The 23,861-nt window shown below is 35.8% G+C and overlaps 5 protein-coding genes across 6 annotated transcripts; 2 read left to right on the top strand and 3 right to left on the bottom strand.

The window, feature by feature from the left end:
* Positions 1–76: 76 nt before the first annotated feature.
* Positions 77–8,734, top strand: LOC108085232 (post-GPI attachment to proteins factor 2-like). Its single transcript, XM_017181771.3, has 5 exons — positions 77–476; positions 3,246–3,431; positions 4,553–4,817; positions 4,889–5,107; positions 5,958–8,734. The coding sequence occupies exons 1-5, from the start codon at positions 318–320 to the stop codon at positions 6,116–6,118; spliced, it is 990 nt and encodes a 329-aa protein (XP_017037260.1). The 5' UTR covers positions 77–317; the 3' UTR covers positions 6,119–8,734.
* Positions 8,735–9,779: 1,045 nt separating this feature from the next.
* On the bottom strand, positions 9,780–12,143 carry LOC108085228 (transmembrane protein 185B). The gene is made up of 4 exons (XM_017181766.3): positions 11,789–12,143; positions 11,638–11,708; positions 10,992–11,566; positions 9,780–10,922 (listed from the first exon to the last, which is right to left on the bottom strand). Exons 1-4 carry the CDS (start codon positions 11,824–11,826, stop codon positions 10,524–10,526), a joined length of 1,083 nt encoding a protein of 360 aa, XP_017037255.1. The 5' UTR covers positions 11,827–12,143; the 3' UTR covers positions 9,780–10,523.
* A 59-nt stretch (positions 12,144–12,202) lies between these two features.
* LOC108085229 (NADH-cytochrome b5 reductase-like) lies at positions 12,203–13,423 on the top strand. Its single transcript, XM_017181767.3, has 2 exons — positions 12,203–12,248; positions 12,321–13,423. Exon 2 carries the CDS (start codon positions 12,390–12,392, stop codon positions 13,335–13,337), a length of 948 nt encoding a protein of 315 aa, XP_017037256.1. The 5' UTR covers positions 12,203–12,248; positions 12,321–12,389; the 3' UTR covers positions 13,338–13,423.
* A 2-nt stretch (positions 13,424–13,425) lies between these two features.
* Positions 13,426–16,032, bottom strand: Mec2. Its single transcript, XM_017181765.3, has 4 exons — positions 15,790–16,032; positions 13,967–14,480; positions 13,747–13,912; positions 13,426–13,687 (listed from the first exon to the last, which is right to left on the bottom strand). Exons 1-4 carry the CDS (start codon positions 15,971–15,973, stop codon positions 13,484–13,486), a joined length of 1,068 nt encoding a protein of 355 aa, XP_017037254.1. The 5' UTR covers positions 15,974–16,032; the 3' UTR covers positions 13,426–13,483.
* A 1,302-nt stretch (positions 16,033–17,334) lies between these two features.
* LOC108085219 (band 7 protein AGAP004871) lies at positions 17,335–22,614 on the bottom strand. 2 transcript variants are annotated; one of them, XM_070288633.1, is made up of 4 exons: positions 19,459–19,652; positions 18,852–19,368; positions 18,623–18,788; positions 17,335–18,114 (listed from the first exon to the last, which is right to left on the bottom strand). In XM_070288633.1, the coding sequence occupies exons 2-4, from the start codon at positions 19,352–19,354 to the stop codon at positions 17,878–17,880; spliced, it is 906 nt and encodes a 301-aa protein (XP_070144734.1). In that variant the 5' UTR covers positions 19,355–19,368; positions 19,459–19,652; the 3' UTR covers positions 17,335–17,877. The 2 variants fall into 2 exon arrangements, with proteins under 2 accessions (XP_070144734.1, XP_017037239.1); XM_017181750.2 differs by lacking the exon at positions 19,459–19,652 and adding an exon at positions 22,327–22,614 and having other exon boundaries at positions 17,336–18,114.
* Between the last annotated feature and the right edge of the window lie 1,247 nt (positions 22,615–23,861).

The following is a 23,861-nucleotide window of genomic DNA, read 5'->3' as shown; positions in this document are numbered from 1 at the left end:
AGAAAAGATAACGGTACATGGCTGCTAGTGTAACCCCACTCTGTGACGCCAGTGTGACCACCACCCGGGGGCCAGCCAGGAGAAAGACGAGAGCAAAAAAAAAGCTGGAGAAAAGCGTGGGAGAAAAGCAGGAAAAAATACGGAACGGAACAGAACAAACGACCGTGGGAGCAGCAGTTGCGAGAGAGGCGCGCGCGCGGTCATAACCTGGTGACGGCGGCGTTGGGGCATGCAAATTATGCCAAATAGTAGCATCCACGGACACACGACCAGCAGCAGCAACAACGCCAAAGCCGACAAACGAACGGACGCAGAAAATGCAGCGGAGCACGGACGCGGCGACGTCATCATCGGCGTCAGATAGCGGGAAGGGAGCGGAATCGGAGTCGGAGGCGGCGGCATTCAGATCCGGCGGAGTCGGCGGGAACAGCTGCTCCTCCTCCGGCGGTGGCCTAGGATCCGCCGATACAGCAGCGGTGAGAGGCGTGATGGGAGAAATCCCGTTACAATTGCCTACGTAAAAGTTCTTTTTTTTATAGTTTTTTGTTAACAGTGCATGTGTGTGTGTGTGTGTATATATATTTACGGTTTGTTTGGCCTGGCCAAAAATTATATAACATTAAGCGAAAGGCAGCGCACGCTTAGTGACCTGACCCCGCACCCACGCCCTCCCCTTACAGTCGTCATGAAAAACCCCTGTGTGTGTGGGTGTGCGTGTGTGGGAGTGTGGCAGCGTGTTTGTGTGTGTGAGTGTGTATGCGCGCCTGTTTTATTTGCCATGCTCCTCGGCTCGTTTGTTGTAATTTTCCGCAGCCACCGCGCATGCCACCCCGCCACCCACATCCACATTTTCAAACGTCCTGCTCTTGGTCCTTGTTTTCCACAGCGGGAAAATATTTAACACAAAAAAAAGGATTTTTATCAGCTCTTGAATAAGCCCTCAGAAGTTCTTGTTCATTCATGTCTTGACTTGCAAAATCTTTGACTTGTTGAGAATATTTTATATATATTTTTTTTACTTTTAAATATATTTGAGAGCGTTTAGTATTATTTTTAATTTTTTTAAATTTAATTATAATAATTTATATATTTTTTAATTTATTTATTATCATTTTTTCATAAATACATATTAGTATTTTTCTTTTTTAATTTAATTATAATATAATTAAAATTTGTTTAATACCATTTTTCATAAATATTATTATAATTTAATTATAATAATTTAAATATTTTAAAATTTATTATAATTTTTTCATAAATATTATTATTATTCTTTTTTTAATTTTATTGAATTTAAATTTAATTCTAATAATTTAATAAAAAACATTTTTTTTGACATATTGAGAATATTTGATATATTTTGTTTACTTTTAAATATATTTAAGAGTATTATTTCATAAATATTATTATTATTATATTTTTTATATTTAATTATAATAATTTCAATTTTTTAAAATTTATTTAATACCATTTTTTTATAAATATTATTATTATTCTTTTTTTAGCTCTATTAAATTTAAATTTAATTATAATATTTTTGTATATAATTTTAATTTTTGAATATAATTTATTTGAATAAAATATATAATATATTTGAATAAAATATTTCTTAGGGTGCATCTTAACGTTTCACGTGTGTTGTTTTCCTACATTCAGTTTTTCCTCTGACTAATTTTTGGGAAATGCGTTATATTTACTTTTGCTCCTTGCTTGTTTGTTGTGTTCTTGGCTTTAATCATTTATTCGATTTTGGCCATGTCCTTGTGGCCTGCTCTCTGCCATTTTCCTAACAACTCCCACATCGTTTGTGCCCGCTTCCTGCTTCCGGCTTGGATTTAATCGCCGAGCATATTCAATTTCATTTCTAACAAACGCCTGGTGCTAATTAATTTTGGCCAGCAGCTGCTCATCATGATGATGATGATGATGATTACGTCAGGCAAAGCTCATCTATTTTTGGCTCTTAATCCTTTGCTGGTTCCGCTCCGAACCGGAGAGAGAGCCACATAGCTGGCGAGAGAGGCCTTGCCAGGAGCGGGAAGGCGGCCTTGCCACCCCCCCCTAGAGCCCAGAACCCATACCAGACCCATTCCCTGGCCAAACTGAAGGACTGGTTTATTTATAACTCCGGCTCATCCAATTTGGGATGCCATGCGGGACCTCATGCATTATTCAGCTTACACTCAGTTGGCACATTCGCATAGTTTTCCATATAGCCGTGCCTCCGTCATTGTCTTTTGTTTATTGATTTATTCACACCTATATTATACCTCTTCTGTTTCTTACCTTTGTTTTTAGCGCTTTTTAGTTGTTGTGCATTTAACAATATCGAATACAGAACCTAAAACCCAGTTGCCAGGTAAGGCCGTCGTCATCCATCAACGACTCTTCCATATTTCAGGGTTAATCCCACTGTGACTTTACGAAAATGGTAGTTCTATGTTTTTAAAATTTGAGCCAAAAGTTTGCAATGCAGTGAAGGGTATATTTTGGATCCTATAAAGTATATATCATATATTCTTATCAACAGCCGAGTAGATCTAGCCATGTCCGTTCTTTTCTATGTAAACTAGTCCCTCCGTTTTGAAGCTATCTCAATGAAACTTTGCATATAGTTTTCTGAATACTCTCACTGCTATATATGTCGGAACCGGCCAGATCGGACGACTATATCATATAGCTGCCATACAAATGTTTGATAAATTTTAAGAAAAAATATTATAACTTGGCTGTTTTTCAATATTTTTGCATCATTTTTGGGATACAGCCATTTTATGTTATTTCAGAATTTTGTTAAAAATTTTATGAAAATTGGACGACTATACCTTATAGCTGCCATAGGAACGATCAGGAAATTAATAGGAAAAAAGATTTAACTTTGTTGTTTTCCAACGTATTTTTATCTACTCTGAGATTTTTTTATTATTCCAGAATTTTGGTATACATTTTATAAAAATCGGACAACTATATCATATAGCTGCCATAGGAACAATCTGGAATTTTATTGAAAACAACATTAAAGCTTCACTGCTTTTCAATATATTTTTAAATATATTTAAATATATAACTTTTATACATTTCCTGTTAATTTTTTCTATAAATTTGACAAACTGCATGCCGAATTTAACTTCCTTTCTTGTTTTGAAATCATTTTCGCATTTAAAATATATTGTATTGTTACAGCGGAGTTATCCCTTTGCTGAGCTTAGTTCTAAGTTGATTTTAATGACTTTTAATAATTACAGATTAGCACAACGATTGGCTCCATGCAGCAGTTGGAGCAGAAGGATCAGAAGGTTGCCATTCACTTTTTGGCCAGCTTCCATGAGATTTGCGTAGTCACCGCCCTGCTGCCACTGGTGACGCTATTCACGTGCTTTGTGACCGCCTACGTCTTCCAGTACGACGATGTACACGAGACACATTGCCGCGTGAGTTGTTGTTTTTTGTTTTTGTTGTCCAAATTGGGAGTGTTTCCTTGGCTAATCTGCTTTCAATCTCGGCTAATCCCCTGGCCAACAAATCACTGGTCTCCCCAGGGGGGAACAGACACGCAAATTCACTTTTTGCTTAGAAGGAAACAAAAAACCAGAAGCTTTTTTGTAAAGTAATAAATTACGTTTGCTTTTTTTCTACTTCATGATAAAAACAATAAAATTTCTGATTAAATTTGTGCCTTTTTATACCCTTGCAGGGTATTATAATTTCAGTCAGAAGTTTGCAACGCAGTGAAGGAGACGTTTCCGACCCTATAAACTATATATATTCTTGATCAGCATCAACAGCCGAGTCGATCTAGCCATGTCCGTCTGTCCGTCTGTCTGTCTGTCCGTCTGTCCGTCTGTCTGTCTGTCCGTCTGTCCGTCTGTCTGTCTGTCTGTTTCTACGCAAACTAGTCCCTCAGTTTTAAAGCTATCTGAATGAAACTTTGCATATAGTCTTCTATATGCTCTCACTGCTATATATGTCGGAACGGGCCGGATCGGACGACTATATCATATAGCTGCCATACAAATGTACGATATATTTTTCGAAAAAAAATTATAACTTTGCTGTTTTTCAATATTTTTGCACCATATTTTAGATGTGGCCATTATATATTATTTCTGAATTTTGGTAAAAATTTTATTAAAATCGGACGACTATATGATATAGCTGCCATAGGAACGATCGGGAAATTAATAGGAAAAAAATTATAGCTTCGTTGTTTTTCAACGTATGTTTATCTACTCTAAGATATAAGCTTTTTTTATTATTCTAGAATTTTGGTATAAATTTCATAAAAATCGGACAACTATATCTTATAGCTGCCATAGAACGATCGGTAAATGTATAAAATATGTAAAGCTGGGAATGTAAAACTGTAACTGTCAAACTGTAAACATAATAAGTATAGGTAAAATGTAATGAAACACTGTTTTGTGAGTCTTTTCAGCATTTAAATCTATAATATAAACATCGAAACCAATCTGCAAGGGTATACAAACTTCGGCGTGCCGAAGTTAGCTTCCTTTCTTGTTTTAATTTAAATTCCTTAAACTTTTCTCCGTAGGTCTACAACATAATACCCTCGATAAGTGCAATTACCGGCGTCAGTCCGCAGCGCTACTTCTGGCGCTTCAGTATTGCGCTGCACATCGGACCCCGCATTCCCATAGCTTTTGTTTACAAGAACTACTACCGCTCGCAGCTGGAGCGGATCAGTCCCGCCCTGGTGCCAAAGACCAGCCTGCTGATCACGGTGATTCTTGTGTTAAACTGCATCGAGATAGCGGCCCTGGGCGGCGTTACCTATATATCGAATCGAGAGAATTATCGTAGGTCTAGCTTCTTGAACAATAGAAGAGATTCTGATTTTTAGTTGATCTTTTGTCATCTTTTTTTATAGCTGTCCACGAGCGAATCTTCATCACGTTCATGATCTGTTCGCTGTGCTATATGCTGGCCACAATTAAGCTGAACGGCATCCTCAATGCCGGACAATCGCTGAGCCACAATCAGCGGCAGTCCATCAAGTGGAAGAAGATCCTGTTTATCGTCTCCATACTGAGCACCATCGGGCTGCTGGTGTTCTTTGCCAAACACCGTTTCTACTGTCACGATTTGGGTTAGTTCAGTTAGTGGTAGTGTTCAGTTAATTTACTCAAATGAGTGTTTTAAAATTTGTATTTATTTATTAAATTTTATATATTTATCATTAGTATATTTAATAAATTTTATTTTCTCAGAAAATTGATTTTTTACAATTTTTATTTATATTGGTTTTTTTTTTATATATTTTTCTCAGCTAAGTGATTTATAATTTTAGTTTTTACTTGTTTAATTTTTATATATTTATATTTATTTAATTAAAAAATTCTCTGATAAGTGTTTTATATATTTTATTTATTAATATTTATCATATTTAATTTAAGATTCTCAAATGAATATTTTATAATTTTTAATTTTTTTTAATATTTATATTCAATCTATTTAATTNATTTAATATTCTGAGATAAGTATTTTATAAATACTATTTTTTTTCTTCTTTTATATATTTTTTATATTTATAATAAATATATTTATTTAATTATATATTCCCTAATGACTATTTTATATATTTATTTAGATTTATTATATTTATTTAATTTAAAATTCTCTGATATACATTTTATTTTCATTTTACTTTTTTTTTTATTTTTATTTTTACTTGTTTAATTTTTATATATTTATATTTATTTAATTTAAAATTCTCTGATAAGTGTTTTATATATTTATATATATATATATTTTTAGTTAAATTAATAATTTTTTTATAATTCTTATTTTTATGTATATTTTATAATTTGGTAATTATTATATTTATTAAATTAATATATTCAAATTAGACTTACACTTGATTTTTATTAAATTAAGTTAAATTTGAATTAAATTAAATAAACTTTGTATTAAAATCTCACTCTCATCTCCTTTTATAGCCTTCAGTTGGTTCGCCTTCTTCGAGTACTTAATCGCCATCGCCAACATGCTGTTCCACTTCACCATCATCTGGGACTTCCCCTCACAGTTCATGATAATTGTGCAGGGACCCCGCAAGAATCTCGCCCAGTACTTGAGCAATCGCCCAAAAGTGGACTAGATCTTCGGATCGTCGCACAGTGTGTGTGTGTGTGTGTGTGTGAGTGTGTGTGTGTGTGTATAATTCCCATACGAAACGTACAATTAACGAACTTCTTCAACTTTAAAAACTAAGCGCTTCCACAACAAGAAATCCCCTTAAAATTCTTCTATTTACTTCGATTCTCCTCTTAACCAAAAAACGAAACCAAAGACCCAGAAAAATGATAACCTAAGCGAAAGCGAAATGTTCCATAGAGTTCCGCAATTTATAATAATTATAAAATATACAAAAATTATGTAAACATTCTGAACACACGATATATAAGTTAACTAAGGACTAAGTGCACCCAAAAACCAAACCAACAATAGCAGATTGCAGATTGCAGATCGCAGCTCGCAGCTCGCCAGATCTCATGTCAATTTCGAATCGAGCGCGTCAGAGTGTTTCATTTGTTAGTCAAGTAAAAAATAAATTAAAAGTAAAAGTAAAAGTAACTTAAAGTAAAGTGAATAAAAATAGAGATTGTATTACCTACTTACCACTTAGTACATATCGTTTATACAAAATGTAAAGCGAGCAGATTGGGCCAGTATTGGCCTTATTGGCCCGGCCCATCATCTCCTCCAACCACCACACATTCAGAATTCAGACAATAGGACATTAAGCTGCAACAACGAATGAACAAATATAAACCAAATATAGATGGGATAAAACAACAGTGATGGGAAGTCTATATTATAAAATCTAGCTGGGTAAAAATCGATTTTAATATTTGATTTTTTAAAGATTTTCTAAATTTTGATTCATTTTTTTAAAATATATGAAAATGATCTCTGTAGATAAACACCAATTTCCTTACTTCAATCAGTATTCCTTAAGTAATTCCAATTTAATTTCAATATTCAAAATATGATGTATTTGAAATATCATAGAACTATCTTTACCAAAGTCTTCAAGTATTTTATTTATTTTTCCAAGTACTATATAGAGTACCTTTCCCATCACTGTTCCTGGTATTGAATTGAAACCTACATACAAAGATGAGTAACGGTAACGAGGACATCAATAAATTAAAATACAAAAATTAGCCACAAAATTACAATGTGACTTGGCAACTGCCCAGCAGACAAAGGGCGGACTTAGTGCGGTTGGATCCGAAAAATGTTCGCTAAAAATATGAAAATCAAACATAAAACGGACACGCAAACGGACGAATAGCGAGCAAGGATTATACCCGATAATGATGTCGTAAAAGGTCCGCAATCGAAATCTTATTTTGATTCCGAAAATTATAACATTTTCTGCCACAAAACCCTCGACAGGTGATTGACTTTATTATGGTTTATGAGCCTGAATCTCGGACCCCTAAAACTATCGTTTTCAATATCATAAAAGAACGTTTTTTGTCTGCTGGGTGATTCTTTCTTTCTGTCTTGTTCATATTGTGTGTGGCGGCAAGTGTAGAAAATAAACAATTGTTCTTTTAGCCAATTTGAATAGCAACAAAAAAGAGTACTATAAATCGAAAAAAGGCAGCAACCAAAAACCAAATATATTTCTAGAGCGATCATCGAACAAATACTTTCCACACCATGTATGTAGCTATAGTTAACCGAATTGTAAACCATAATACTTTTACGGCCACAAAGAACCATAAATAGGTATTTTACGTGTTTAAACTTTGTACTATACACACATTCAGACGGGCAAGCAGAGTCAAGAGAGTCAAGCGGAAGCTTTTATTCCATAAGTAAAATGATTATTATTATTATTATTATTATTACCACATTGTAACATCCTGGATAACCTTAGCCAGGAGGAGAAGTAGCCTTTGTACTTGTGTATTTCCCGAAAAAAAAAACCCACATACATGCGTAGCTAAATCAATGAAACAATTGTTAATTCTCACACGATTTATATATATATATATTGATATATATGTTAGGCAATAGTTGAGTTGCCAGCTAGCACCTTGCAAAATATACACCCAGCAGACAAAGAAACGGACCTTAAGCGGGGGTGGCTTCAAAAATGGTCCGCAAAACTATCGTTTTTAATATTGGAAACACAAGTTTTTGTCTGCTGGGTATACTTGAATTATTGTTAATGTTTACACGCCTCCCTCCTTTCTCGCTAAAACGTTTCGTTCCGTTTCTCTCTCTCTAGAAAATCTGTACTTCCAAGTTCGGATATATCCATCAGCGGCTTCTATTTTCGATTGATTTTTTGTTTTTTGTATACAAACAAATTATATAGCAGTTTTTAAAAGGCAAACAACTTTTTAGGCAACACACAGAACACAACGTATGCGAAATTAACTATGAAAATATGTAAACTTTGTAGCTTCCTAATTTAAATAAAGATTAATACCACAATTATTGATACGTACAATTCGAAACATTCATGGTTTTTCAGAGATTTAGTTCAATAATAAGTATGTTTGGTGAATGCGGATCAAGAATATAAGTTAGATCATATATATATATATACTCCCTAAGATATATGTATGTACATATATATATATATATCGGACAAGATCTTAATTAAACAACTCTATTTTAGGCTTAATTTCCAAAAACATGTTTACCAAAATGCAGGTGGCTAAAATAATAATAAACTTCTTCCATCCTGAGAAAAAGATCCAGAGATATATATTTAATTATACGGAAATCGGAAGACCGGAAGAATTTCGTGTAAAATTCTATTCTAGAATTTTGGAATTCTGTACTAATTTCAAGGGGTTATATATTATATATATATTTAAATTTTATATTTATATTTATATTTTATATTTATTTTAATTTATTTAAATTCCAGCTGATGTGTACGTATGGTTAACAGAATTATAAAACAAAATAAATATAAATAAAAGGAAGGTAGCTTTGTCAAGCCAAAGTTTAAATACCCTTACAGTAAGTAATTAAACATTTTTATATTTTTTAATACTTTTTTTAAGGAACCTAATTTATTATTTTAAAGTAGATTTTAAGGAATATATATATATATATATATATATATGTTTTTTAAGAAATATTAGACCGATTTAGATAGATAGAATTAAAATCGAAATTCTAGACTAATTAAATATTATGAAAATAAAGTTTAGGAAAATGTGTTTAAAATCGGAAAAGTTATTATAAGTTATTTAAAAATTTCCGGAATGTTCCTATGATAGCTTTTAGATATAGTAGACCGATTTTTATAAAATTATTTTATTTATTTTATTAAATTAAAACCAAAATTATAGACCTATAAATATTGCTGTATCTCAAAGTATATACAAAAATGTTGAAAAACGTCAAAGTTCTACATTTTTTCCTACAAATTTTCCGAATTTTTGCTATGCTATCTATAATATATAGTTTTTCAATTTTCATAAAATTAAAATCTATATTTAAAAACTAGTAAATTATGGGCATATCTCAAAATTTAAGAAAATGTGTTAAAAATTTGCAAAGTTATAAATTTTTTTAGAATTTATAAATATAATATAATATAATAAATAAAATATAAAACCCTGGCAGGGTATAATCACCATTAAAATTAAAAAAATAAAATATGACGACGTCAAAATACCCTTTTCAGGATATTTAAAATGAAGACCCTTGAAATCGAAAAAGTAATACTGGTGTTTTGTATCCCATATTCCCCCCCAAAGAAATAATCAAATAGTCAACGCTTTCATTTTGTGTGTGTTTTGGAAGCACTTAAGTAGATATTTCTTTTGTTTAATCATTTAATTTGTAAATTATTTACACTTTTTCTCGCGGCGTTTCATTTTTTTAGCGTGGTGAGCCGATAAAAGCACATAATAATTGCACATATAAACATACATTTTCATATATTTAATAGTAATCATTTCGTTTGTCAAGATCAAAAAGCGCCGATTTGGTTTGGGAATATGCATATATGTATGTATATACAATTATTATATGCTAAGAGTGCCTGGCGGGTGGGGAAGATGGTTGCTTTGGGGGATGTGGATGGATGGGCTTGGTGTTAGCATTTTGGCTTACAATTAAAATTCAGTACGAGTCTAAAAGCTACGGCCGATGTGTGTAAGTGTGTGTGTGTGTGGGGGGGGGGGGGGCGGGGGTTGGAGTATGTTTCCTGCAGTACCAGAATTCCTTAAGGAACTTCCTAAGGAATTCCTCGGGAAACTTCCAAAAATCCCCGGGAATTCCTTTCGAAATTGCTTAAATCCTTGGGAATTCCTCATGAATTCCAGAGGTCTGGTACTGCAGGTGGTGATGGGGGGAGGAGTATGTTTAATATAAACACCTGGAAAGGTGCGCGTGTGTGTGTGTTTGTGCTGAGAGTCTGTCCTTAAGCCTAAGTGGTTCTTGCTATTTATTGTTGTTGTTGTTGTTGCGTGCTCTCTCTCTCTCTCTATCTCTCTCTAGTCCGTGTGTATTTTTTTTTTCTAGTCCGGCAAATCAATGCTAACAAAGGGCACCACCGGCTTGAGGATATCATTCTTGGCCGCCTTTTTCGACTTCTTGTCATGCCTCCCAAACTCATGCAGCTGCTCACTGCCCCCCGTCCCCGTGCTCGTTGACGATGAGGTGGCATCCAGCGGCACCGATTGCCCAGCATTGCTAATATCCTCGGCATGATAGCTTATGTTGCCGTACTCCTGCAGGAAGGGCATGGCCGACAAAAGGAACTGGCTAAAGGATTTGCGTATGCCAAACCACCACATATTGCCACCCTTGGCCGTAAAGCTGAGTATAATCAGCGCCAGAATGGACACCAGCAGCGGGGAGAATACCACAACATAGGGGAATTTCAGCTCACCATCCAGCTTGTCACAGATGACCACCTGGCCCCAGAGAGGTTTCGGGTTGAGAGATCTGATGCCATAAAAATGGGACTCTTAGGACACACTCACCTGGAAGCAGAGCAGCGGCAGCACCGTGCATATATTGCCCACAGCCGCATTCAAGGCCGCCTTCTTCTGCTGCAGCGACACCTCCGGCGTTCGCATCATGATCCCACAAAAGATAATATTGTACAGAACGCTGACCAGGCTCAGGCAAATCACAATCCACATGGGCACAAACACCACATCCCAGTTCCAATACACAAACCGATCCAGTTTCAAGGGCAGCGACACAAACTGCAATGCATTGACGGCCAGAAAGAGCTCCAGCTCAAAGGAGCGATCATGCTTGACGGCCCAGACGCAGGCGCCAACGCTAACCACCGAACCAAAGATCAGCGGTATGAAGACCAGCACCCAGAGATGACGATCCGAGGTGAGCTTATCGCAGGCCAGCAGCTCGAACATTAGCAGGATGAGATGCAAAGCCAGCGATATGAGCATGGCCTTGAACTGTGTATAGGCATCGCCCTCGAGGCGATAGTGGGGATAGCGGCACCAGACAATGGCGCCCACAATGGCCCCCAAAATGGCGGTGCTCTTCCATATCCAGAGCGGTGTAAAAATGGCCCAAAAAGGCCAATCTGCAGGGGGGAGAATGGATTGGGAGAGTGGATTTGGTTAGCAGGAGGCAGAAATCCACACTACTACTCACCAATATAGTTGTCCAGGCGCAGGGCAAAGAGCGTGACAAAGGCAAACAGGCTGCAGTGCACGATGAACTTGCTGCAGGAAAATGAAAACATCGCGAATTCAAGATTAGGAAAGGCTTCCCTCTCAGAGATCCGTTCCAAAGAGATTCTCACCAGGGATTGAAGTCGCGGAACAGCGATTCTAGGTTCATATTGCTGATGCCAGCATAGGAGGGATTATATAGGCTGGACACGGGAGACCGTAACTGGACACTAGTTGCTCATGCTCTTCCAGCGCACACACTGCATCCACTCGTAGTCCCCACCTCCTCCTCCTCCGTCGCACGGACTGTCTATGGGTTGGGACAAAGAACTAACTCCCCGCCAACGGGAGCCGGATCTGCTGCGTTGCCTGCCTTGTATTTGTTTCCTTTTCCTTTTCAGCTTCTCCTCTTTCTTTACGTTATTTACACACTTCTTCCACTGGCATAGTCTTCGTGTTGTCTTGTTGTGCTCCGTTTCGATAACACTGACAGCGATACCGATGACTGTCCGATAGGTGGCAACACTAGCGGGGGTGCTGTCAGTGTTGGCGAGTTTTTGTAAGCCAAACTAAACGAAATTGTTTTTCCTGGTAATATTTAACATTATTGTATGCTTTTAAATAATTTCCATGCATTTTTTTTTAAATTAATTAAAAAATTAGTTTGCTTGGTTTTAGCTATTTTTAGCTATAACGGATTCTAGCTAAAACTTGACCAACACTGGCAGCGTCATGGTGTTCGACGAGGAGGAGGAGCAACAGAAGGGGGAAAAGGATCTTGATCAGATCCAGGAATCCGACTGCTGTGGCAATGGCTGCACCAACTGCATCCTGGACAACAAGCCCCAGCCGAGCAAGCGCATCCTGCTGGCCGGCAAGCGGAACATTCTCTTGACTTACACGAAATTCCGTTTAATTGAGAAGGCAACCCACCAAACCGATGACCAGGTGCTGCTCCTCCACTTTGCAGATGCTGGCGACGACGTCGCCGAGGACACCGTGCTGGACATTCCGCCCGGTCACCATGTAATGCTGCGTATGGGCTCCCTGCTGCGTCCCTACTCCCCCTACTGGAGCGATTTCCGGCGGCGAGAGTTTCGGATTCTGGTGAAACTGCAGCCGGGTGGACCCATGTCCCGGCACTTGGCTGCCGTGCAGCCCAACGATTTGCTCGAGTTCCGTGGTCCCATTGGGAACTATACCAATGACCCCAGCCTGACCAAGTGCATCTTTATCGTGGCCCAAGGTGTGGCCATTGCACCCACAATGCCGCTAGTTCGGGACGTGCTGGAGAACGAGGAGGACATGAGTCGCATCTGGCACTTGGTATGCGCCCGGGATCTGGAGCATGTCTTTTTCCGCGAGAAGCTGCTGGAATTTGGCCACAGCTGGAACTACAGGTGCTGTCTCTATCTGCCCCACCAACAGTGTGATTCCCCCGGCTGCCAGGAGGCGGGTCACTGCGTTGCAGAGTGCCAGGAACTCAGACGGAGTCTACGCTACAAGGAGGTGGCCAAGGTTGCCCGATTGGATGCCATCGAGTTAGCCAGTCACATGAATCCCAGTATTCCTGGACAGCGAACCCTCATTGTGGCAGGAGATTCAACCTTCCAAAAGGCTATACAGGAAGTGGCAGCCACTGCCTTGGCCATAGATCCTGCCCATGTTTATTTGCTGTGATTTCCAAGGACCCTAAAGTCATGGAAGTCAAGCAAAACTCTTGGCTTTAAGTTTAAATTTAGGAAATTTGTAAATAAAAACTAATTACTTTTTATAAAAAAAAATATATATGGAAATACTAAATATTTGGGATCTCTGGAATTTGGTTACAGATTGGTCTTTGGCCAGGCGGCCGCTGCATTGATCAGCTCGGCGTCTGATTTCTCCGGCACTGGAGGCAGGGTTGACGGTGGTGGCATCAACTGTGCATATTTGGCCAGGTACGGGGTCAGCAGCTCCATGGGCAGTGGGAACACAATGGTGGAGTTCTTCTCCGCCGAAATGCTGCTCAGGGTTTGCAGGTAGCGCAGCTGAAAGGAAAAACTTGCTTATAACTCAACGAAAGCCTTTCCCTCGAGGATAGACCTACCTGCAAAGCCGAGGGGCTGGAGGATATCACATCGGAGGCCTCCTTTAGGGCGGTGGCAGACTTCTTCTCACCCTCGGCGGCAATCACCTTGGCACGAGCATCACGGGCAGCCTCGGCCTCGGCGGCCATGGCTCGCTGCATGGACACTGGCAGGGAAACGTCCTTGCTGGAAGTGGGGGATTAAGAGATTCCCAAAATGCATAGAAACAAAACAACTCACATCTCCACACGCTCCACCATAACGCCCCAGGGCTCGGTGGCCTCATCCAGAGTGGCCTGCATGTGATGGGCAAGGATTTCCCTTTCGGTAAGCAACTCCGAGAGATTCCGTGTGCCCACAATATTCCTTAGCGTGGTGGCCGCCAGCAGGCGGGTGGATAGGCTATAGTCCTCCACTTGGATCACCGCATAGAGGGGATCACTGATGCGATAGTAGACCACCGCATCTACAGTCACCGTCACCGAATCCTTGGTCAACATCTCCTGTTGCGGCACATTAAAGGTGACTGTGCGTAAATCCACCTTGCGGTATTCGTCGATGCAGGGCAGGATGAAGAACATGCCAGGGCCACGGGCTCCACCACTTAACCTGCCCAATCGGAAGATGATCGCCCGCTCGTACTCCGCCACCACCTTGAAGCAGATGAAAATGGAGATGGGCGAGGTGATGATGAAGACCAGCACGGAGAGGATGGTCACCAGCCATTCCATGCAGCCGCGGGGTTCGTTTTCAGCTGGAAATGAAAGGGATATATGCATAGAGATCAAGAGGATATATGTTTAATATCGGTAAAGAATTTTTATATAAATATATACACGAGATAAAGCCTCCTTTTGGAGTTTGTACAAGCTGCACTGGGAGAAAACCATGGGGCAAAGTAACATAAAATTGTTACAAAAATAAAATTCAGATTGCCCAAGATTGGAGACGATCGATAAGATTGGTTCAATCTCCCTGTCTTTTCAAGTATATCCGGCACAAGGTAATTTCGTAATTCCGGGAAGTCGGCCCTACTTGAGCCAACTTATCTTTCATTCATTGAGAAATATAGTTAGGTGACAGAGGGGTTACCAGAAAGAGGAGAGGAATGAGGAGTATTTATTTTAATTAATAAAATTAAATTAAAATCAATTGATTCTCTATTTTTATTATGATTTAAAATTGGTTGAAAGATGAAATTTACTTAAATAAAAATATTTAAATGTAAAATTAAATTATTAAATTTATTTAATTTAAATTTAAATTAAATTATTAAATTTATTTAATTATTAAATTTAAATTTAAATATTTGTATTCAAATAAATTTCAACTTTGAACCAATTTTAAATAATGTTACAAATAAGGAATCAATTTTAATTTTAATTTTTTAATTATTAAATTTATTTAATTTAAATTTATTTAATAAAAAATACAAAATAATTATACCGTATATAAACCAAACAAAATCTTATCTTGTTTGATAATAAATGTCATTCCTACTCGTTTACTTGTTCAGTTCATTAGACCTTAATAATCCATTATTTGAGTTTTTATCAATTATTTGTTCGAAATGTATTTACCTTTTTAACCCTTTTTATCGCCCCGATAAGGCTGTTATTGATTTACGATATTGCATGTCTGAAATATTGCCAAAAAAAAAAAAAGAAAAGAAGAACTCTCTCACGCGGTCACTACAGAGTTGCTCACACCTTTTGTTTGACCCTAATCTTATCTAAAGCTGCGATTCCTAAGAAATTCGCTTGAAATGTGTATCGATTTCAACTGATAAAGGCTCTAAAAATGAATACAGTTCATATAAAGTATTAAAAGCTTTTTAAAATTAGCAGCTGCTGTTTAAGAGTTCATTAAACAACTCATGTTTGCATTTTTGTAATTTTTAAATAATTTAAAATTAGATTTAGATTGTGAACAGAACAGAATCTTATCTCTTGGGGATTTATTTATATACCTTTTATCTGTCTATGATATCTCTTATGAATGTTTATAATTAGAATCATTTAAAGCCACCTTGTATAAATATTATATTAAATATAAATACCTACATGTCTTAAAGCCACGATACTGCTGATTGAGTCCAGATCGCTTGCGCTGTTGCGGCTGCTCGGTTGCCACTGCTCCCGGACCCATGTTGATCATGTAGGCCGTCGAGCTGGTGGGACCAGAGTTGCGCATGTCCTCGTAGTTGGCATAAACCGGCGAATCCTGTTGCTGCGACTGCGACTCCATGCTGTTCGCTCTCGTTCTAGTTCTCCTCCGTTCAGCGAAGCAATCGAAACTGTCGCCGGTTGAGCTGCAAAAGCCCATTTGCCCAAGGGGAAAAAAGCGCAAACATGCGATAAGACCCAAGCTGCAAGCCCACACACAGCCAGAACCGTTGGGTTCTCAGAGATAGCGGATATCAAGCTTTCAAGCGAGCATTGAGAAAAAAATATTTATAATATCAAAGGGTATTATTTGGCTCAATTAAGGATTACTTTTTATAGGAAGGATATTAAATAATTTATTTTTAATGCCATTTTTAATTGAATTTCATAATTTATTAGTTTATTAATTATTTTAATTTTTTCATTCAGTGTATTTATCTGGGGAAATACAAAAATTCCAACAAAGAGCAGCTCTGTAGATCGCAAATTTAATGCTAGTGATTCACCACTTTTGCTCTCAGTGGGTTTATACAAACGTCTATCATTGCTAAAAACTCGCTCGCAATTTCATAATTATTGTAATCAATTTATAATATTAACAAGGCAGAATTTTAACTTCGGGAAGCCGAAGTTTGCATCAGGAGACCGAATATCTCAATTTACCATAACTTGGCCAAAAATGCATTAATTTCAATTCGGAAAGTGGTGTTATGTTAGTTTTTATTAGCTTAACTAAACTGCATACTAAATTTAACATATAAAAAAATTTTCAAATTTTCAAATTTTTAAAAATTTTAACGATGTAACCCCTTACAAAAGTTTTAAAAAAATTAAAAAATTTTTTTTTCTTTAAAACATGTCTAGATTGACTCGGCTATTGATGCTGATCAATAATATATATGATTTATAGGCTTAGAAATGACTCCTTCACCGAGTTTCAAGCTTTTGACTGAAATAATAATAACCTGCAAAAGGCTATATCAGAGGGTAAAGACACGTCTAGACGTTGGGAAAGTCAAGAGCCGAGATGAGTCACATTGAGACACTGAGGCTAAAGTCATATTTAATATAATATTATCTGCTGCTATAGGTGTTATGCAAATTTAAACTGCAGCTCTAATAATACGAGTTTTTTTTTTACCTCGACTAATAGAGCGTGTTTATTTTTTAATGCCTCTGTCAGCTGCTCTCCAAAGAGTGTAATATTTTTGTAAATATTAACTTAGTAACTCTTAAGTGGCATTTTCTATTTTTAAAAAATAAATAAAATTGTTTCCTGGAAGAAATCTATTTTAAAAAAATAAATAAAATTGTTTCCGGGAAGAAATCTATTTTTAAAAACTAAATAAAATTGTTTCCTGGAAGAAATCTATTTTTAAAAAATAAATAACATTTTTTATGATCACACTTTGGGTCATATAGCCAAAAATGTCATTTATATTTATTAAAAAAAATGTTTTCTACGTATTTCAGGTATTTAAATGTTATTTTTAAATTTTTTACGATTTAAAACTAACGTCTCTGGCCTAAAACTAAAAAGAAAAATTATTTTTTACAACAATAAATGACAACAAAAACAAGAAAAGATGGCTAACTTGCATTAATACCCTTGCAGGGTAGTAAAATTAGCTAGTTTTATATAAATAAATAAAATTATGTTAATTTACTTTAAAATTTGAAATTAAAATGTAAATAATTATTAGAAAGAGCATACATTTCCTATCAGAAACCTTATATAAAGACCTTCTGCAAGGGCATTGATACGAACACACTGATGAATCATTTTCCGGGGATTTCCCCCGCAATTTCCGCTGAACTGCCGCTGCTGCCGCCGTTGCTCCGCTACAGCAGATAGCCAACGATGTCATCATCATCGTCATCTGGCACTGGCACTGCATCTGCGCCGACCATCAGCTGCCGGCGCTGGCGCCGCAGCTCGCAGCGATGCAGTGCCTCCAGATATGGCTGCAGCACCGACATCGAGCGTCACTGATGGTGCTGATGCTGGTGCCGGTGGAGTGGCGTGCCAGGCGCCACATGTTGCTGGTGTTGATGTTGCTGCTGCTGCTGTTGCTGCTGTTGTTGCTGCTGATGTTGCAGCTGCAACTGCTGCGAGTGGGCGTGGGAGTTGAGGAAGGGCGTGAGCAGCTCCATGGGCAGCGGAAAGATAATAGTTGAGTTCTTCTCGGTGGAAATGCTGCTCAGAGTTTGCAGATATCGCAACTGTGGGGAGCAGAAAAAATATTAATTTTATTTTATTTTATTTATAAATCTAAAAAAATATATTTAAAAAAAAATTGTATTTTTCTTTTATTTAGAAATCTAAAAAAATATTTAAAATAAATATTTAAAATGAAATTATTTCTAAAAATAGAATAAATAAAAATTCTTAAATCTATAAAAATAAAATATTTAAAATAAATATTATTTTTATTTTATTTATAAATCTAAAAAAATATATATTTAAAATAAATTTATAAATCTAAAAAAATATAATAATTTAAAATAAATATTATTCTTATTTTATTTAAAAATCTAAAAAAAAAATTATTTAAAATAAATATTACTTTTCAAAATAAAATAAAATAAAATAAAATTAAATAAAATAAAATAAATAATACAAATTAATAAAAATTCTTAAATCTATAAAAATAAAATATTTAAAATAAATATTACTTTTATCTTTTTTATAAATCTAAAAAAAATTATTAAAATAAAATTCTTAACTCACCTGCAGGGCGGAAGGACTGGCTGAAATGATCTCGGAGGCTTCTCTAAGGGCTCGAGAGGATTTCATCTCACCCTCGGCGGCAATGACTTTGGCACGCGCCTCCCTCGCCGCCTCCGCCTCGGCGGCCATGGCCCGCTGCAGGGCAGTGGGCAGAGAGACGTCCTTGCTGCGAGAGAGACAAAGATTACAGAGAAAGCAACCAAGAGAATCAAGCGAAACTCCAACTCACATCTCCACACGTTCCACCTTGACGCCCCAGGGATCGGTGGCCTCGTCCAGGGACATCTGCATGGTGTGCGATATGGTCTCGCGTTCGGTGAGCAATTCGGAGAGATTCCTGGTGCCCAGGACATTGCGCAATGTGGTGGCCGCCAGTAAACTGGTCGAATGGCTATAGTTGTACACCTGAATGACAGCCTTGAGGGGATCACTGATGCGATAATAGACCACCGCGTCCACAGTAACCGTCACCGAGTCCTTGGAGAGCACCTCCTGCGGCGGCACATCGAAGGAGACTGTGCGCAGGTCCACCGGATAATAGTCATCTACGCAGGGCAAGACAAAAAATACGCCAGGACCACGGGCTCCGCCGCTGCGCAGTCGTCCCATACGGAAGATCACCGCTCGCTCGTACTCGGAGACGACCTTGAAGCAGATGAAGACCGAGATTGGGAAGGTAAGAACCATGATCAGCACAGAGACCACCGTGGCCAGGATCTCCACGCAGCCCATGTCATCGTTTTCAGCTGCAAAAATAAATCAATTTGAATAATTATGATCATTATTATAATAATATGATATATGTTTATTATTTTCCCTGTTTCCCTGAATTTTACATCATTTTTTTCTGTGTAAAAATGGAAAGGGATCCTCGTTGCTCGCTTCGTCGATTGTTTATCCGCGAATTTCACAAGCAATTGAAAGGCAATCGAAGGCAACATCTGGCATATAGACTCCGGAGGCGAATATAATATATACATATATATGTACATATCCCGCCTGGCACGCTCCGCCTGTCCGTCCCAGGCACTTGGGATTCCGTTTCGGATTCCCGCCTTCAACTGGAGCACTTGTTGCTATTTGAAATTAAATTCAAATGAAATTCACTTCCGTTCGTTGATTTAATTTGAGAATTTCTGGGTAATCAAATGTGGATTATATAGCAAACAAGTGGAAATTGTGATTGATATTTTGATAACATAAAGGTAATCTGTGAGATATATGTGTATATTATATATATATATTATTTCTTAGCAGGTGCGAGGATTTTTAATAGACAATTTATGGGAAATTTGATAATACTCTTTGGAGTTATTGGGTAATATTGGGTTAATAAGGTTACCTAGAGCATAATTAGGTGTTATTTATATTTAAAACAGTTATTCAATTAAATTCTAAAACTATTAAATTTGATTTAAAAATAATAATAATAATATATTTTATAGAGTTATTATTTCTTAGTCTAGGGTAGAATAATAATTATTTTTATTTTATTTTATTATTTAATTTATTTTCTTATTATTATTTATCATTTATTTTTTATTTATTTATGGGTAAAGTATATATATTTTATTATATTCCATTACCTTTTAGTCTTGGGTTAAACTTTTCTTTTTTTTTATAAAAAATAGTCTATAATCTATCATATTAATTATTCATTTATTTTATTTTTAAATAATAATTTTTATTTGTTTTATTTTTAATGGGTAATTAATTTATTATTATATTTTATTTATTATTTATTTATATTTATTTTTATATTTTATTTATTATTTATTTATATTTATTTTTATATTTTATTTATTATTTATTTATATTTATTTTTATATTCAATTTATTATTTATTTTTATATTTTATTTACTATTTATTTATATTTATTTTTATATTTTATTTATTATTTATTTTTCATTTCCTTATATGTTTAAAGTTATTTCACACCTAAACTAAACATTATGTATAGAAAGCTATATGTTAGTAATAAAACCAGATTGTTGAATTTCAAAAGTCATTGACCTAACAATTTTCGTTTATAATTTGTTATTTTTCGTAACATTTTTTAGTCAGTTCTTGTTGTATATATATTGTGTTTGTTTGTTTATCCCGATTGGTATTATGAAAAGTAGTTTCTGGGGCATGGCGTTCGTTCCTCCAATTGCCCCAAGCATATTCCATGGCAATTAATTTGTACAAATTGCTTTTGATCTGGTACGAAATGTACTAGAGAGAATTCCATAAATACCCAGAGGGAATGCTATGGATTTCTTTAGTTCAAAATATTTTTTTTATATATATTTCTTGTTTTTTTTTTTTGTATGCTCGACTAGTTTTGTTTATGGGTAGAGACCTCGTTCGTGAATATGATCTCTGAGAATTGTTTAGCTTATCCCTTACTGCCTGGGACTATTTATTCCCATGTTTACGTACGACTGAGTATGTATTTTGCCATCCTCCTCTGTTTACCTACTGGCTGGTTTCGACAATACGATTTATATCACGGATACAGGTCGGTTCATCTGTGCAGATCTGTGCCTGGAGATGGTATCTGGCATGCCCGATAATCGCTATTTATTTTCACATGTCGGCGCACAGTTTATATTGCATACTTCATAGGTGGTCGCCTACGATCGATACGATTCAATATGCTGCTGCTGGGGTCCATTCAGTTCGAGATTCGGTTCAATGGCATTGATTTATTGCCCACCTCGCGCGGTGTTTATGATTTAATATCGCATCAATTTCACATTCCCCCCTTTCATTTATAAATTATGAATTATTCTGGGGCACATGGAGGTCTTGGCGGAGCCTGTATGTATGTATGTATGTATGTGAGGTCATGTGGAAAAACTATTTGTATCTGGCAGTCAATGTGCGTGTAGTTTTATGAGCTAATCAAAGCGCCGAGCGAATGTTTTTGTTAAATGTTTGTATGTGCAACTGGAAATCCGGCCCAGAAATAGAGGTATCTTTACTTATTACCAAAAATATTCGAGATTACTAGGACAAAGAATAATATTTAGAGTTGGAAAAAGGGATAACAATTATATGGGTTAAAGAAAAATATTATGGATTCCAAATTACTTATCAAAATATATAGAAAAACTCACAATAATTTCAGATTTTTAAGGGAAGCTAGATTAATATTAAATAATAATATAAAATAAATTAAAAATGTATTCGATTTTTAAAGTTAATGAGAACTTGAAATCCTTCAATTAAAAATTTTTACTTATTTTTAAAAATAAAATTTTGGCATTAATTAAATATCAATATATATTTTAAGCAATATTTTAAGTATATAATATTTTTAAATATTATAAATTAGTTATATAATATTTTAAAAATATTATATATTAATTATATAATATTTAAAAATATTATTTGATTATTTGCTTTAATGTTTAAAAATATTATTTGATTATTTACTTTAATGTTTAATGTTAAAAAAAAACTTTTAAATATTTTACAACTTCTACAACATCCCTAGTATATTTTTAGATTAATTATTTATATTTTTATATATTTTAAAACACAACTTATCATTGGTTTTTCTTACTTTCAAGAAACCAAAAATATTTATAACAACAAAACAAATAAAAAAATACAAAAAAAATATTTTTCCACAAGATATTTCTAAATATTTATAATTTCTTCATCTCCGTGAGTATCTATATCCTTAATAACCCTTATCCCTTCGATTGCTTACAGGTCTTTAGTCCCTGATAGGGCAGTGACGTGGCTGGTGGTATATGAACCGAATGCTGATGCTGCGGTGTCAGCGGAAATGTCTCCGTCGAGGAGGAGGCCTGGACATTTCCCGAGCCCGAACCCGATCCCGGCGAGCCGACATTCAGACGCGAACGATGCTGGTGCGGCGAGGCTGGATGCATGGTCTTCCAGGACAAGATACCGTTACCGATCAGATGAGATTTCAAAAACCCACGGCGGATCGATCGATAGAACTGCCCGCGTCCAGCGCACGTTTTCGAATGAGCGCCTCCCGAACGGAGAAGCTGAGAAGAAAATTTGGAAACCAGCGAGCGGCGTTCCAACAATGGAATACCATTCCATAATAGACACAGACGTCTGAGGCATTTTAAAATAAATTAAATCTTAATATGTATTAAAATTTAATTAAATTAAAAATAAAATGAATGCTTAGGCTTAGTAAATTGACTGAAACTAATCAAGTTTAAATTGGAATTTTTATTTTAAATTAAATAATTAAAAAAAATTATAATAAAAAAAAATATAAAAAAATATAAAAATAAAATAAAAAGAAAAATAATATCATTAAAACAAATAATAATAAATAAAATTATTAAAAAAAAAAATAATAATAATAAATAAAATAAATAAATTCATTTAAACAAATAATAATATAAAATAAAAAATAAAAATTAAATAATGAATAAAAAATAAATTACAGATAAATAAATAAAAAATTAAAAATTTCATAAAAAATAAATAAATTCATAAATAAATAAATAAATTTACATTTTTACAGGGTACTCTTACACAGTCTACCCTAATATACCATTAATTTAATGGACATGATAAACTGCATCCTAGGCACACAATCCCATAACCAAAATCTTTTTCTTTTTTCTCTCCCAAATTTTCCAAATTTTAACTTTACACAAACACACGCACTAGGTCGCGCATCGTTTTGTTGTTGATTTAGTTTTTGTTTAAATTATTGAAACGAACTACGAACAACTTCGGCGATGCAGATCATTTATAAGGCACTTCATTGAGAGAGGCGAGCGATGCAGTAGGCACTACTTGGTTTATTTTGCTCCACTTACAGGGTGAGAGTGGGAGTGGTAGCGAGGTGAGATATGGTTAGCACACATATCGAAGAGGATGGGGGGACACGCCATCATCAGGCCCCGTGTTGTTGCTCATTTGTCTAAATCAAGCATGGAGAAGCAGGCGCTGGTGATCTGTTATCGCCAAAGGTCACAGGCGGCGGCTAAGGCGGAGGAGTAGCAGGAAATCTTAACAATTGCTTATTTCTCCATATTCCGGGAACACAAATCACCGCGGGGATCAGGCTCCGGGGAGTGTATCTGGTGGGTATCCATCTCTGGCCGCACATAAAGCATAAATTCTGACATTAATGGGTAAACCAAAAGATTTACTACCAACAATTTAAATACACACGGCAGTCTATCATTATTTATGAGCGATTTCGAAGAGAACTTAAACTTAACTTTTAAATTTTTTAATAAATTTTAA

Source organism: Drosophila kikkawai, chromosome X (assembly GCF_030179895.1).
Source record: "Drosophila kikkawai strain 14028-0561.14 chromosome X, DkikHiC1v2, whole genome shotgun sequence".
Classification (NCBI taxonomy): Eukaryota; Metazoa; Arthropoda; class Insecta; order Diptera; family Drosophilidae; genus Drosophila; species Drosophila kikkawai.
Note: the sequence above shows the minus strand (reverse complement) of the source record. Positions and strands in the feature narration are given on the sequence as shown.